General features: G+C 38.4%; 1 protein-coding gene across 1 annotated transcript in view; it reads left to right on the forward strand.

The window, feature by feature from the left end:
* The window catches only part of LOC135078361 (apoptosis-stimulating of p53 protein 2), a 449764-nt gene that overhangs the window by 116460 nt on the left and 316709 nt on the right, over positions 1–16595 (forward strand). The window contains exon 4 of the mRNA XM_063972958.1: positions 13850–13939. Coding sequence (XP_063829028.1) covers positions 13850–13939 — 90 coding nt within the window. The remainder of the gene's footprint in view (positions 1–13849; positions 13940–16595) is intronic.

A 16595-nucleotide genomic window follows, 5' to 3' on the forward strand; every position in this document is an offset into this window, starting at 1 on the left:
CTGCTTGCTGTTCAGCGTCCATCCGCAGCATGGAGGTGAGTACCTACAGCTTGCTGAGCGAGCTGGCGATGCAGATGCTAGGGACCCTAAAGACGAGCTGCTGTGACGTGGTCGAGTGCTGCCGCGAGCCGGGCGACGAGCCCTGCTTGCTGTTCAGCGTCCATCCGCAGCATGGAGGTGAGTACCTACAGCTTGCTGAGCGAGCTGGCGATGCAGATGCTAGGGACCCTAAAGACGAGCTGCTGCGACGTGGTCGAGTGCTGCCGCGAGCCGGGTGACGAGCCCTGCTTGCTGTTCAGCGTCCACCCGCAGCATGGAGGTGAGTACCTACAGCTTGCTGAGCGAGCTGGCGATGCAGATGCTAGGGACCCTAAAGACGAGCTGCTGCGACGTGGTCGAGTGCTGCCGCGAGCCGGGCGACGAGCCCTGCTTGCTGTTCAGCGTCCATCCGCAGCATGGAGGTGAGTACCTACAGCTTGCTGAGCGAGCTGGCGATGCAGATGCTAGGGACCCTAAAGACGAGCTGCTGTGACGTGGTCGAGTGCTGCCGCGAGCCGGGCGACGAGCCCTGCTTGCTGTTCAGCGTCCATCCGCAGCATGGAGGTGAGTACCTACAGCTTGCTGAGCGAGCTGGCGATGCAGATGCTAGGGACCCTAAAGACGAGCTGCTGCGACGTGGTCGAGTGCTGCCGCGAGCCGGGCGACGAGCCCTGCTTGCTGTTCAGTGTCCATCCGCAGCATGGAGGTGAGTACCTACAGCTTGTTGAGCGAGCTGGCGATGCAGATGCTAGGGACCCTAAAGACGAGCTGCTGTGACGTGGTCGAGTGCTGCCGCGAGCCGGGCGACGAGCCCTGCTTGCTGTTCAGTGTCCATTCGCAGCATGGAGGTGAGTACATACTGCTTGTTGAGCGAGCTAGCGATGTAAATGCTAGGGACCCTAAAGACGAGCTGCTGCGACGTGGTCGAGTGCTGCCGCGAGCCGGGTGACGAGCCCTGCTTGCTGTTTAGTGTCCACCCGCAGCATGGAGGTGAGTACAGCTGGCGTGCTGGCGATGTACATGTTAGGGATTTAACAGAGGCATATGGGGGACTGATGAGAGAAGAATGACGAGCCCTGCTTGCTGTTCAGCGTCCACCCACAGCATGGAGGTGAGTACCTATAGCTTATTGGGAGAGCTGGTGATGTAGATGCTAGGGACTTAACAGAGGCACGTGGGGGATTGCTGAGAGAAGAATGACGAGCCCTGCCTGCTGTTCAGGGTTCTTCCACAGCATGGAAGTAGGTACTCACAGCTTGGTGGGACGTGGAGGTAGGTTGAGCTGATGATGTAGATGCGAGGGACCCTACAGATGAGCTGCCGAGACGGACACAGCTTGGTGGATGATCAGGCGATGTAGATGCTATACTGCTTAGTCCTGATGTTGAGTACACTTGATGTAGGTACCCGTAGCATAAAGGCACAGCTTGTTGGACGAGCTTGCGGTGTAGATGCTAGGACCTCACTAGATGTAGGTCTGTTAAGGTGGGAGTTAGCAACGAAGCTTTAAGATGCTCGCTCAAGCTTCCTATAATATTGATAAAGCGATAAAATCCGCTGACAATCGTAGCCCTGGAATCTCGCATTAAATAAATAATATCCAAAGTATTCATATCCAAAATGAAATGCAAGCGAATATTTTGCATCCGACTGGACAATGGTCGGAAACGGCATGCGATGTCGCTGTAACGAGCTGTCGGTAATTAACGATTAAATATGACTTAATTAACCAACGGCAGCTGTACCATATTAATAAATAATTAATGAATTCTTGCAGTTACAATTATCCAGATTTCGCAAAACATTATGAATATTATTACCGTGGTTTTAGTATCGTGATTTGAGCCATAAGTTCCTACAAATAAAGAAAAAGAGTAATCATCAGACGCTACGATATTCAAACATTCGACCTACTATCGATAGCTCTATTGGGTCACTCTATCATGGTAGCTTAATCTTTAATTAGAAAATGCTATTGTAAATTCAGTTTCCATTAAAACAGTATCACATCAGTTTCTTCCTGGCACGATACGATTACGTTTCTCGAGAAATATTTCAGTTTCCAGTATAAAAGTGCATGCATCTTGGGAATATAAAGCAGTCGTTTAAAGCAGTGTTTATCAACCTGTGGGTCGAGACCCCCTGGGGGGTCGCGAAGCCTCTATAGGGGGGTCGCGAGAGGTCGTAAAAACTACTTCTGTAAAAAAAATCTTATAAAGACAGATTAATCCGAAATCTAATTATGCAAATGTTGTATGGATTGAAGTATTCGGTCCCTACAAACATCTTGGCAACATTATAAAATGCATGAAAAAAAAAGCAAGCAGTCGGGGGGTCGCCAAAATTTTTTTCATACTAGGGGGGTCGTGACATGAAAAAGGTTGAAAACCACTGGTTTAAAGTATAGTTCGCGATCGCAAAAAGTGTGCTCCCTTACGAGACGTCTCTAATTCCGCTAACTGTACTTGATGGGCCTCTAACCCTTGGAGTAGGGATGGGAAAGCGTAAAATCACAGCTCCAAAATACCAGATACTTCAAAGCTGTTATAATTTTTTCGTGAAATATTTTTTGCATATTAAATTATTAAGCAATGATATTTAATTTATTCGTGTTTAAAACTATGATATTGCTGTTCTGTAGGCTATAGTAGTGTTAAGTAAAATTTGATGTTGCTGTGGATAACTTTTTTGTCCTAATTAGTTTAAGAAAAATATTTGTTTAAATCTAATGTTATGTAACGGCTGTGGTTATTCCTAATAAATAAATAAAAAATAAAATAAAATATAGTTACCTTGTGTTGAAAATATAATCAAATAGATACAAAACAGGACAAAATAATGTTATTATTATGTCAAAATAGGTAATACACACGTATGAAGATAAACAAATACAATATTATGTACATTGTCATATGCTTAATTAAAAGCTTTTTAGTAAACAAAAATTACATTATTGTAATTCCATCACCGCAGCTGCCTGAAGATATTTATCCTTATCGTGTAAGACATTCACAAAAGCCGATTAAAATATTTATAAGAATCCAGTTACAGCTTTATTTGGTACTTTAATGTGAATGCCTTAAGGTGCTTACACATTAGACTGCAGAAACAGAACGTTTAATTTCTCTTTTTCAATCTCAGCGATTGATACATGAAAATAATAAAAAAATGCTAAATGTACAAAGTAACTAGGTACGAGTAGGTACTAAAGAAAACACGCACTATTTAAATTACCCAAAAAATCTGCTCTGGAGGTCTAATTATTATTTTTAATCTAGTAAAGTGGGAAGGCAATGGAGAATACTATTACTTAAACATGTACACTATTTCACTCGCGTTACCATTAATTAATCCGATCTGTACTAACCTTTCTTGTTACCATCGCAATCTCACCCGGTTAACATCTGGCGGATGTTCGGAGGTTAAAAGGTAAAAAACAAGGAATAAATCCAATTCTGTTGAAATGGAATTTACTCAAGCTGTAAATCTTATTGTAATTCTTGAGACTGAAAGTTTATAAAGTGAGAAATATTTACTCTTCGGTCCATTTTAACTAAGAGTGTGTAATTTGTTCAATGCAGAATTCAAATGTAGTCGTACGGAAGTGGAACATCATTCTGGGTCGAATTTAAAGAGGAAAAGGGGGTTTCAAGTTTGTTTTGTTGTTTTATTTTACTTTATTTTTTTAAATATTATGATCGAAGGGAAAATTATGATAATACATTATTTATAAAAACACAATGATTATGTTATCATTAGTACTTACAAAAAGTTTGAATTTCACGCTAGGCAGCTGTTTTCCTTTTTATGATAGATTTACTTATTCAAAAATTCACCGAAAAAATATCTAATGATTTTACAAAAATAATTTGTCCCATCACTATTGACGGCATAATGTCACCGTGGGACGGACCGTGGTTCTTGTGACAGAACGCTCGGACCGCGAGCGCTTCAACTTGAATTTTAAAGGTTTCTAATTGAAAACTGGGGCCAGCAGAAAACTACGCGAGAGGAAAATGTTGGGGTTTTTAAGCCCCCTATATGTCCCGTACAAGTTGCAATACATTTTGCAACGGCTAAAAACTCCATTGTATCGAGGTACACACTCGTACATAGGCCTTGAAACATACACAAATGTAACTCGATTTGAAATAAAAGAGACAGACGTAGTTCCTTAAATCTTTTACTTAATAAACAAACAACAACAACATTACAAATTCCTGACATTCTGTAACAGCTCTTCTCTCTTAGGGTTGTATGATGAAAATTTTAATATAAAGGCACAGTTAGGCAGTAGTGCCGTTAAGAACTGTCGACCTACGATATCATAAAGGTAGCAGAAGCTGAGCGCAGGCCGTTACCAACCGATCAACATGGAAATCATTGGGGGAGGCCTATGTCCAGCAGTGGACGTCCTATGGCTGAAATGATGATGATGATGATGATCACGACCGCTAAGAAGCGATCTTTTCCAGACAACCCAGGGAAATGACAGTTGTTTAAGATAAACGGGGAAGATACGTAATCTATTCTAGCGGTCATACATTTCCACAACAACAGTTCCAATCAGCTGTCTGTGATAATATTATGTACTTATAACAGTACCAGAGACTTCCTCCTGCATAATATATCACAGGGCCGGTCGCGACGAATCGGTGATTGTATCAAACACGGAGCGGGGTTCATATCTCGATTTACTCGATGCAAAAACTCGAGACGCCATCGTAATTGCGTCCTGGTGAGCGATTGTGGAATCGAGAGACTCTGGGTCCGAATGATTTGGGCATCGGTTGATGTAATCTTCATGGTATAAGGTAAGTGTCTAATCGATAACGGTTAATGTTGTTAATCGATAAAAACTACTTTGTGCTTACGCCCGTATTCACAAACATTACTATGAGGTCTCACAGTGCGCATAGACGCACAGGGTGACACACGAACCAATCACAGAGCTCTATTCAACGCTGTGCGTTAGATTTGTAGCTTCACTTAAGGCCGGGTAGCAGAGAAAATGGCGAAAATGAGGTTTTCATTTTTCATTTTTGAGGTACTAAACAGTAAAATTAAAGGCTAAGATTTTTATTGGGCATAGTTGAGGATATTTTCTAGGGCTATTAACGGATGGAAACACGATTTGATGAAATTGACTCGATAGAATAAATTCCCAAAGTTACCTCTATTCGTTTTCTATTTATGGTTTTATTTTTAAAATAAGCGATTTGAGATTCTAAATCTTTTACTAAACTAAAGTTCAGAAATAACTTGAGGGCTTTTAACGGATGAAATTTTTATATTGCGTCTTATTTAGTTACTATGTTAAAAAATGTGGAAAAAATCGTCCATGACGGCTTGGACAATCTCAATCAGTCGCGCGATGGCGCTTACGGAGGTCGGACGCGTGTCAGTTTTTTGGACGTGACAGTTCGCGATTTGTCAATATTTTTGACAATGATGACTTTGATGAGTCACAGTATAATAATATCAGTGTTACTGGAGAAAGCTAAAATTTTTGATAATAAGAATTATCAATTTTGTCTACCTATTGAAATTTAAATCGTTCGCATCCTTTTAAACGAAGACTCTACTCATGATACCTAGTACATTCCTCAAATATGAGACAAAACCAATGAGTTAAAATTACATTTTAATAGTACCTACATACATTCGTCTTACACTCTTTAGAAGAGCACACTGATAAAAATAAATAATAAAAAATTAGGTCAGTGGGTCACATATAGGGGCAGCTGCACGTCACTGAACTACGATTCTGTTTACTCGGCATCTGGGATGGAGAACATGAACCCTTGTTTACAGATGCAGATGTAAATGGAGTTATAACTGGACAAATTTTACATGAAATGTGTAACAGAAATCAGTTAAAAGACACATACATGGAATACCAATAACGTTGCGGAGGGAAAGCTACCTATTATAAACTAGCGGCCACCCGCGACTTCGTTCGCGTGGACCTCGTTTTACCCCCGTTAGATATCATGTTGATAGATGACGTTTCACGGCTTGAATATTTACGAACGTCATACAGTAGTTTGTCTAGCTCTGTAGATTTTAACCAATGACGATAGGTAGATTGCGCTTTTTAGACACGTCTAATTTATTTATTGAAATTTATTTGTCGCATATCGTCATAAGTTAACCTATATGTTAATCTGGGTTATAAACAATAATACTGTAAAGTTTCAACAAAATCCGTTCAGCAGTTTTTGCGTGAAAGAGTAACAAACATTCAGACATCCAGACATCCAAACTTTCGCCTTTATAATATTAAGTAGGATAGGATATTTCACAATCCAAACTAATATTTACTATTTAGCATTTACTTACAGTAAATATTAGTTTGGATTGTGAAATGTTTAAAATAAAAAAAATAATAAAACAAAATAGATTTTCAAATTACCTATCTTTATCTAATTTATAAGGAGGTAAAGTTTGTGTGTTTGTATATTTGTTAAATTGTAAGGGGTAATCTCGGGATCTGCTGAACCGATTTTAAAGAATCTTTCACCAATAGAAAGCCACATTATATCTGAGTGTAATAGGTTATATAAAAACCGAAAAATTCTACGCGGGCGAAGCGGCGGGCGGAAAGCTAGTTTATTTATGTAAGAGCATAATTATTAAAGTCTAAGTCAAACATTCTTTATTTGTGTGGACCTATATTAACGAGAGATTACAAGGCGTCAAATATTTCAAGAAAAAAATTAAAACCTATTATAAAGCTAAATTTTGCTCTTATGGAGCCTTTACCTACTCTGACAAATCAAGACTTAAAGAAGAAACTAACAATAAAACTATTTAACTGTCCTGCAAAAGCTTGATCGGGTACAACACCTCAAGTTATTTTAGAACTTGATTTCATTAAAAGACTCTGAATATCAAATCGCTTAGGTATCTAAAGTCAAACGATTCTGAAATGTCAAGTGGCATAAAGTTGGGACTAATAAATAACCCATTAAGATAGTAGCGCCCTCCTGTCAATGACATACCTGGAACGTTAGAGTATTGGACAACTAATAAAAATGCTTTGTCCTAAATGACTGACGGATATCGTAGAGACCTGAAAGTTGTTGTGTTCTTTGTATGACGTAGGCATCCGATTTTCCGAAATGGGGGTGAAAAAAGGGGGCAAAGTTTATATGGGACAAAGTGATTCTTTGGTTCAATGTACTTGAAATTTTGCTTAACAATTCCTTAATATTATAATTCATGACAAACGTGTAAAAGGGGTAGAAAGTTATTTTGGGAGTCATTTGCTTCGAAGTTGATATCAATACTAGATACTTACTGCTTTTGATTGAATTACTTTTTATTTTTACAAGTGTTTGAAAACTCCATGTCAGATTGCAATCAATGTCAAGTGAAATCTCAAATTGAAATGTCTCAATCTCAATGAGGAGGCTCTGCATTTATTCCTAGAATTCCCCTAACACCGTCAAATTACCCTTTCGAATTCAAGACAGTGCAGTTTCCCATCAAAATCTGCTTCGTAATGATTATAAACAAAGCTCAAAGTCAAACTCTAGCAACCTCTGCATAAACTCCCATGAGTGCTTAGAGCGAGTGCCTGCGGCAGGTAACCGCGTGTGATGCTCATAGTGATTTTCGATACAGAGCCCCGTACATACGTACATAAATTATGGAAAGAAAACACCCAGACCAATACAAACAAATATGTATGCAATTTTAGTATGATATTTTCATTTATTAATAAACAAAAAGACTGAACAAAATTGATGCGTGTACTGATTAATGCAATTAACCACATGCAAAGTTTCGTGAATTGCAACAACTATAATTTATTATCCAAGTTATCCAAGCTCTAAATAATCGCTACTACGATTAACTGATCATAAAATGTTTTTCGAATCGCTCAAGCTCCCGAGGACCTACCGATAGGTCGGGTGACGTAATCTTGAAATTCTTTTGGCCGGCGCGGAACTTCCAGAAGGTCGGGTGACGCCACGCCGCTTTGAACCCTGTTTACTTTGGCAGTTATATTTTATATTTATTCGATTCTAAAATATATTCCCAAAAATTCTGAAAGTTGTTTTAATTTGTATCACTTGGATACTAGAAAGTGCTGTGAGTGTGACGCTTGAACGGAAGGAAGTCAACCTAACCTAACCAGCTGCGTATTTCTATACTGTGTAGCCGCGAGAGCTCTTTGGCGCGCTGTCTTCGGCGAAGTATTGCGCGCGCAGATTTTGACAGCGCGAAATACCTACTTTAGCAGAAATACCAAGCCTTAAGCAAGCATCGTTTGTGAATATGGGCGTTAGATTCCATCTTTCCAAAACATTCGTTATTTCAAGATAAGATTCAGGCATGTCATGACTGATTATGAAATCACTGATTTTCATAAACACAGTACGGTACATAATTATGCCAGAAAGACACTGTTTAATTATTTATGTATCAAAGGCTTAGCAACTAAATACACAAGAGGAAAGTACATACTTCTCGTAACGTTAAACTCTAGATTAAATTTCTATTATTTTGTTCCTGGAATTACTGGCCTGCCGCCTAGGCAACCAGAGGTTCTTGATTATCACAATTTCAGGAATTCCACAAGTATTTCAATAATAATTGATTCTAAATTGAAGTTGATCTAAAACTAACATCTAGGGACCTGGGCCTTTTAAGATAATTTACAAGATGAATATTCCATCTCTATCAACATCAAATAACCTGACGTCTACTAAAATTCAATGATATTTTGATCTAAAGGAAGATTAATATTATTAGAACGACAAACTTTCATCAAAGTAATCCCAAATGGTTGAAGGCCGAGTGAACAAACGCAATAACTCCGAAGTGAAACAAAATCACAGAGTAGAACTAATAAAGCTGTTGATTTATAAGGGTTGTGTCCTGCCAGGCTGCAATTTTGTCTAAACAATGAGGCCCATATGTTTTTCCACGACACAAATTTGCATTTCACGCATCAAAGGAGGAAGGGATTTGAAAAAACATGTTTAGGTATTTTTTTGCTACAGTAATAGAATAAACGAAATGGGTTTTCGTCCCAGAGGTCCTAGGCTACGCTCGATTCGAGATGAGGCACGCTAAAATTGAGAAAATAAATAACATAAGTTTGTTCCATGTTTTATTAGGATGTTCTTTTCTCCTTTCTTGGGACAATAAAAAGTAAATATTTCAGTCCAGCTAATAGCTTTAGATAGCCAACAAACGTCCATGGAATCAAACAGTATTATTTTATCTCCTAGCAAGATTTGAATCTGCAAATGTGTTGTTTGTTGTCAGATACGAGGACCATTAGGGTTAGGGCTAAGTTAGTTCTTTCAGCGGAAGAATCGCGCGATTTAAGGATCTCTTTACCTTCTCAGGCCTATGTACACTGTCCATAACGTTTGGGCAAGTGCTTGGTGTTTGATATTATTAGAGGCTTGTCGTCCGTAGAGTGCTTTATAAGTTTAAGCTTAGGCGCAATACCAGCAACTTTTAGTTGGCCGATAGTTGAGCCTGATTTTAATTTGTATGAAGAATCGGCCGATACCAAATCGGTGTAATGTGCGCACTTTCATACAATGTCCATACTGATTAACAGCCAATTTTTTTTTATGTGATAGGAGGCAAACGAGCAGACGGATCACCTGATGGTAAGTGATTACCGTCGCCCATAGACACCCGCAGACCCAGGGGCGTTACAGGTGCGTTGCCGGCCTTTAAGGTATAGATACGCTCGGCCAACTAAAAGTCGGTGGTTTGAACTGGTTTGTGCCTAGGCTTAAGGTAAATTGACCGTCAAACTACTTAGCACTACTCTACCGTATCCAGAATACCCCTCTGCAGTAGTCCGTGGGAAAGATATGGCCGAAATGTCATTTTCACCCCGCACGCGGCGTAGCGCCGACGCCGCCGGTTCGTCCAAATTGCGGCTGTTAGCAAATTCAATTAGGGCCACTTATTCCATATTTAGGCGATACGGGGAATTTTTGGCAGGTTCTGTCGAAAGTTCACGGTATGCAAGTCTTCATTCGGCTGGTTATAAGACTTGCTTGTTCAGGGTCAATGCCAGTACGGTTACCATAACTCCGCGGGATTATTTTTAATATAAAATTCCAAGGTCCTATAGTTGTCTGTAGGAGAACCAGAGTGACTGATATAGCCCGCAGAATCGCTAAAATCAAGTGGCAGTGGGCGGGGCACATAGCTCGTAGAGCTGATTTCCGCTGGGGCAGGAAAGTTCTTGAGTGGCGACCACGAGCCGGAAGACGTAGCGTGGGCAGGCCTCCCACTAGGTGGATCGACGATCTGGTGAAGGTCGCGGAAGAGCCTGGATGCGAGTGGCGCAGGACCGGTCATTGTGGAAATCCTTGGGGGAGTCCTTTGTCGTCTGTGGACGTCTTTCGGCTGAAACGAACGAACGAAAGTTGTCTCAAGTAAAGCTGTTCTGACTAGGTGACTTATTTGAAACCAAATGTTTTTCCTGAAAAAAGAAATGCCTCAGAAGAGACTTGAGCCCTTGAACTTTCTCTCTCTTTATCAATACCAACTTATTTATGTCCAATTATCATGTTATTTACGCTATAAGCCAGCCATCTAATATGATTAAATTTATATTTATTGGTGATACTAGGTACCAGCTGTAGGTATGTAAATTTGGCAGCAATTTCATATTTAACTCTACATTTTCAAATCGTTACCCTTGCAGCTATTACACCACGCACACCTATTGCATAAAACAAGAGAACAGCAGATCATCTATTTTTAGTTATCCCATTAGTACCCCACTGTTATGGTCTAAAATCAGACAATTTTCTGCGTGAAATCAGCGGTAATAGCATAAAATATAATTTATTGTTCGAGCCATCGTAAACGTCTGGCCGTGCAATTCTTTCAATATAATTTTATTGTTTATAATTGCGTCCTGAAACTGCCGTGAGTTTATCTTTAATAGTTCCCATAATATTGAGAGCGGTTTTGGCAATAAAAGTACTGATAGTATCATGTGACCTCGCATTCAAAACGTTATTGTTGTCTCACTCATACATATTTACAGTTCTCGTTAAGGGTCACATGCAAGGTTTAAAAACAGGGCACGTTATTAAAGATTGCCATCGTCAGTTTGCGTTGATTAAATTTCTTATGTTTCCTTCAATTACTGAACCCTTCGGTCGAACAAATAATGCTTTAATAGGTAGATATCATTATAATATTATGACAAAAAAAAACACCTAAGGAACTATGAAAAGTAACCAGGTAAGTACCTACTTAATGAGAAATGATCAGTAACACTTATTGCCATTGCAAATGTAAATAAAGGCGAAAATGAAATGTTACAAGCTAGAAACCCTGAAAGACAAAAGTACCTAATTCTAAATCAAATGAAGAATTTTTACAACGGTGACAATCCGATCTAATTTTTATTATTCCAAGGGAAAACTTAATGAAAAGTAACGGCTGGTTTCATAATAAATTCTGTAACAGGTTCTGGTGCTATAAAAATTTCCATTCTTATCTAACCCTTATTCTTACGAATCCTTGGGAGCGCTAATGTTGTTACTCATCAGAGATACCCAACAGCAAATTACACCCTAATAACTATAATTTCGCCTGCTAATGTAGATAAGTAACGTGTTTGTAAATTTAGCAACACACGCAAGTTCACGCGACGAGTAACGCGAGACGTTACGGTGGGAACCAATTAGTTATGTCAACTTTCCCTCTTTTATTTATAATTTAGTTATTTTTAACGCTCGAGGTACTAAACAATTATTCTGTCTTCTACGAACCCTGCCTTTTAGAACTTAAGGATTTGCCACAGTGGATGCGTTCTGCGGTCAGGTCAGTGAACGCAGCCCGCATCATGTTGTATGAAACAACATTGGCGGTCAGGGCAGCGGTCAGCGGTCCGGGCAATACAATCTGTCAGCGGTGCGGTTTGCGTTCTTTGCACATTCCCGCACGGTCAGATCGCATCAATACATAATGTATAATATAGACCGGCAATGTTGTTCATACACATAGGCGTAATGCGGGCTGCGTTCACTTTGACCTGACCGCTCTCCACAGAATGCATGCAGTGTGGCAAATCCTTAACGATCACAAAATGAAAATTCGCGCAATCATAAACAATTGCTTGATTTTATCAATTTCAAAAACCCGTTAACAATTTCTCAGTAAACCCTTCGTAAGGCGAAGACAATCGTTCCTACACAATTTTCGTTGGAACTATTCGACTTCGTGCTAATTATTGCTATTAATTTCTCGCAGGCGTTATTGTCTTCGTTAGCAAAATATTTAAAGGAAAATTCATTGTAGTAAACGTTACTAATGATTTCCAAAACTTAAAGTTAAGATTAAGTTAAAAGCAAAAAGATTTTATTGACTAAGTTTTCTTATTCCCAAACATTTGGCAACTAGAAGTAAATATCAATGTTAAAATTATAATAAAGTACCTATCGATGAACTACACCTACACCTACCAACTACTTCGATTATCTACTGTTTTAACATTAACACATTGTTGCATTGTGATAATGCAATCTACTAACCGCAAAATGTTACACTTAACGATCAATTTACATTAAAATTCCTCGTTTAATTCGAAACACATTACAATCCGTTTAGTGAGGCTCAAATTGAATGTTCAAAATGTATCAACCTTGCGTCAATGCTATTAGGTCTAAAATTGGGATAATATTTTCTATCTGATTGAACAGTTACTTAACCACTTGGTCACACCTCGTTGTCTAAATCGGGCCGCTCTAAAACAAAAGAATCAGGTGCCGTTGCTTATTTCATTATTAACTTAAGTAACAGTTTACGCCTGCAATAAAATGTTTACGATGACAAGACGTAAAAGTGTCATTACGGTTGCACTCGCGTTTGAAGACATTTCATGACTTGGCCGTAAAACCTGTAGTAATTTCTCATATTAATCTAAGTGTGTTATTAGGTGTTATATTTGGCAGAGTAATATTTGAATCTGCGAAGTGAATTCTGAATTAATTATTTTAATGTATTAATGGATAATGAGTTTACAAAATAAAGTATGAAAACTTAAATAACAATATGATCTAAAGGTAATAAAAGCAGTGATTAACATTGTCATTTAAAATTATTAATAAATTGTATACTTACCTACTCAATTTAAAAATATCATCACCGTTAAATCCGTTAATGATATTTTGGCGAGCCAACCAATTTAAGCAGTTAAGGTTTTTTTAAATGCGACATTATCGCGCAAAGCTATAAGCTATATTAGTTTATTAAATTGTTTGAAAACATCTTCTTTAATTTATGTCACTAAGAAAACAACAAAATATTTAAGAATAAAATGCGCAACAAACAAAAAAAACTCCATCAAGGTATAGATTAACATCTTTTTTAATTAACAATATTTCAATAGAAATGTTGATCTTCCCTCCGATCGCGCAAGTATTGTCGTATTGTGTCCTGCGTCGGCGCTTGAATGGTTAACCGCCATTCGTATTCACTCAAAAGATTCATGAGTGTTTTCAAAAGATAAATGAGTGTTTGTTTTGGGCAAAGACACGCGATATCATTGTTTGCTTGACGGGGCTTTAGAAGGCGCTTTTTTGTTAGACGTCATACCTTACAAAAGGTAATAAGTTAAAAAATGCCTTTTGGAATGCGAGAATGAGGTTTTAACTCGTAATGGAGATAAAAATGAATTTGACAATAGCGCAAAATTCAATTAGTTGTAGAAACTCAGGTCAAAAAACTTTATTATCTCAAAAGAAAATGATAGAAAACGTAAAGAGAAAGTATGTAATTTTAAATTGATTTATTTTTCTCTTTTCAGTTCACGTCTTACGAGAGGCGGAATTGCCTATGGAGGTGGCTCAAGCCATGGGCCCTGACGTCCAGTTTGTGCTCAAGTACATCGACACAGGTATGTTTCTTGTTACCTATCATGTTACTCAAAAGTTTTGTATTCAAAGTACACTAATTGTACTGTATAAGTTATACAACGCTGCACATTATAATATGCACTATACCACACTGAAGTCACTAATGGTGGAACGCAACAACTATCAAGATTTTTCATGTAGGTATATTTTATGTCCTTTAGCATGGCATCGATGCACAGTGCACACTGAGACTCAAATTCATTGCTACTTTTCTGAATTACAAGCAATGAAAATGCGAAGCTCTGGTTGGCTAAACGTGCTTCTAAACGGAAAGGATTCCAAATATAGAAACGACTATATTTGGAATCCTTTCCGTTTCTATTTATTAAATCATGTTTTAATTTAGATTAAAGCTTATCCTAACAAGGAATGCGGATTTTTAAACGTAAATATTCGCGTCAAATAAGGAAAAATCTTACGTCTTTCCCATCTTACATCGCCTCTGGCGTTGTATGTATAACTTTCTAGCTGGCAGAGTGGCCATTAAGAGGCAGTGCAAACGTAGATACTTCGTCTCTTGTGTCGCATACAAGTCACCAGAGGATACGTTACTTTCATATTGATATAAAAGCCACCCCACTCAGACATAAATAGATACTTTTTGTGTCTAGTTGCTTTCATTTGACACACTCGTCTGCGGAAAATGTTCGGTGTCGGTAACCGGAATTTAAAGTCATCAGTAGATGACACAAACAACATTCACAAATTTTCCTTAGCCCGGTTTCCACGAAAACGGAGAAGAAAGGAAATGTGTTTAAATAACCAATCAGATTTCGTTTTTTCCACATCCCCCCTCTGCTCAGTTTTTGTTAGTTTAATTCTGCAAGTAGGCTTTACAAATGCACTTTTACACGTCCCAGGATTAATCCTACCACTACTTTGGGGCTATAAATGGGCCAGTGCTAAGAAGAAGCAGCACAATAAACTCGGTCACTATTGTCAGCCATGATTTTATTCAGACGCATCTCATAATATCTCCTTCCGTTTTGGAGAAAAGCTGCGCATAAGATAGCCGCTACCGGACACATCGATTCGGTTTCCTGTGATGGTGTGCCGTGTGGAACAGAAAGGTGCAAAAAGTGTCTTCGTTTGCGCTGCCTTCAAAAGAAAACACGTGGGCGTTGATGAACACCGACTGTATCAATAGGGCTCTGAGTTGCGGCCGCCATCGTTATTTCTTGTTTGAAGTCCTTTATTGGGTGGCTGTGTGTTTGGATACTGAAACTGAAGTGTCAATTGAGATTGAGACGTATTTTGATTAAACTAGGTTCATTTTGACAATTGTATATTCCGGAACAGCTTTTGTCGCGTTGATTTTGGTTAAATGTATCTCTAATTATTTATTAGTGATAAAGTAGATATAAAATCTTGTATAACCCAGTGAAGTTGCATATTTCAGCCACAGGACGTCCACTGCTGAACATAGGCCTCCCCCAATGACTTCCACATCGCACCACAAGGATATCTATTTTTCTTTCTCTTTTAAATAGTTTGATAGTAAGTATATACAGGGTGGAATTTTCTAATGCCACCTGGAGGGAAACTACTCTTAATATTGTAGATAGAATTTTTTTCTCAAAGAAAACATTCCTTTATTTTTGAAAAGAAATAGAACTGCATTCAAAGATTTCAAAAAATTTGCTTGCCACACCCGGGAATCGAACCAACTAAAATCTGTTACAAATTACACCCTGTATTTTTATTGCATCGATCGTTAGGGTCAAGTATAAGGATAAAATCTCTCTAACAAACTTGATAAATCAAATGAAAGGAAATCCATAAAATCTTAAATTATTTTAATTATGTACAGAAAATTGTATGGTATGGAAGTGAATTTTCGAATTTTTTTCGAAAATCTATGAATGCAGTTTTCTTTCTTTTCAAAAATAAAGGAATGTTTCCTTTCAGTAAAATTTTCTATCTGCAGTATAAAGAGTACTTTCCCTCCAGGTGGCATTACAAAATTCCACCCTGTATACTTATATGGCTTTAAGAAAACTATTTATCTCTCAAAATTACAGTAATATTTTATCTATTTACAAAACAACTCATTCGTATCGGACCCTCAAGATTGATCTTCAGTTATACACAGCAAAAACTTCGTCGAACCAATTTGGTCGGGCGAGCGATATCAATATAATTAGGGAGCCATCACGGGTCGAGGTTCGATTCCCGTCCACGTTTGTTTGCTGATCGATTGACGGAGTGAGATTAATGAGATCCTCCAAATTGGAAGTATTAGGCAGTTTACTTTTCAAGGCGAGAGTGAACAGGCATTTACTGGGCTGGTTTGTACCACCCTAGACTGCATTTCACTTATCGTCAGGTCATCAGGTGTGATTGCCTTGCCTTTTTCAGCGTTAAAAAAACTCGCTGAAAGATTTTGTCCCCTAGTTACTTATATTAGGGATACAGGGGTTTCAATTATATCTAATTTGTGTATTTCAGAAGAAATTCTTATTAATTTTGTCTATAAAATATCGCACATGCTAGCGAAAGGTATATTACCTACATAATGTACATTATGTAGATTAACTTTCGAACATATCTATTGGTTATTTTCTGCTTGGCAAAAAAATTTATTGAATGAAAATCAGTGCTTTGTTACTTAAAAGACCTGCTGCCTACTTGAAATAC

The sequence above is a fragment of the Ostrinia nubilalis genome, chromosome 14 (genome assembly GCF_963855985.1).
Source record: "Ostrinia nubilalis chromosome 14, ilOstNubi1.1, whole genome shotgun sequence".
Classification (NCBI taxonomy): domain Eukaryota; kingdom Metazoa; phylum Arthropoda; class Insecta; order Lepidoptera; family Crambidae; genus Ostrinia; species Ostrinia nubilalis.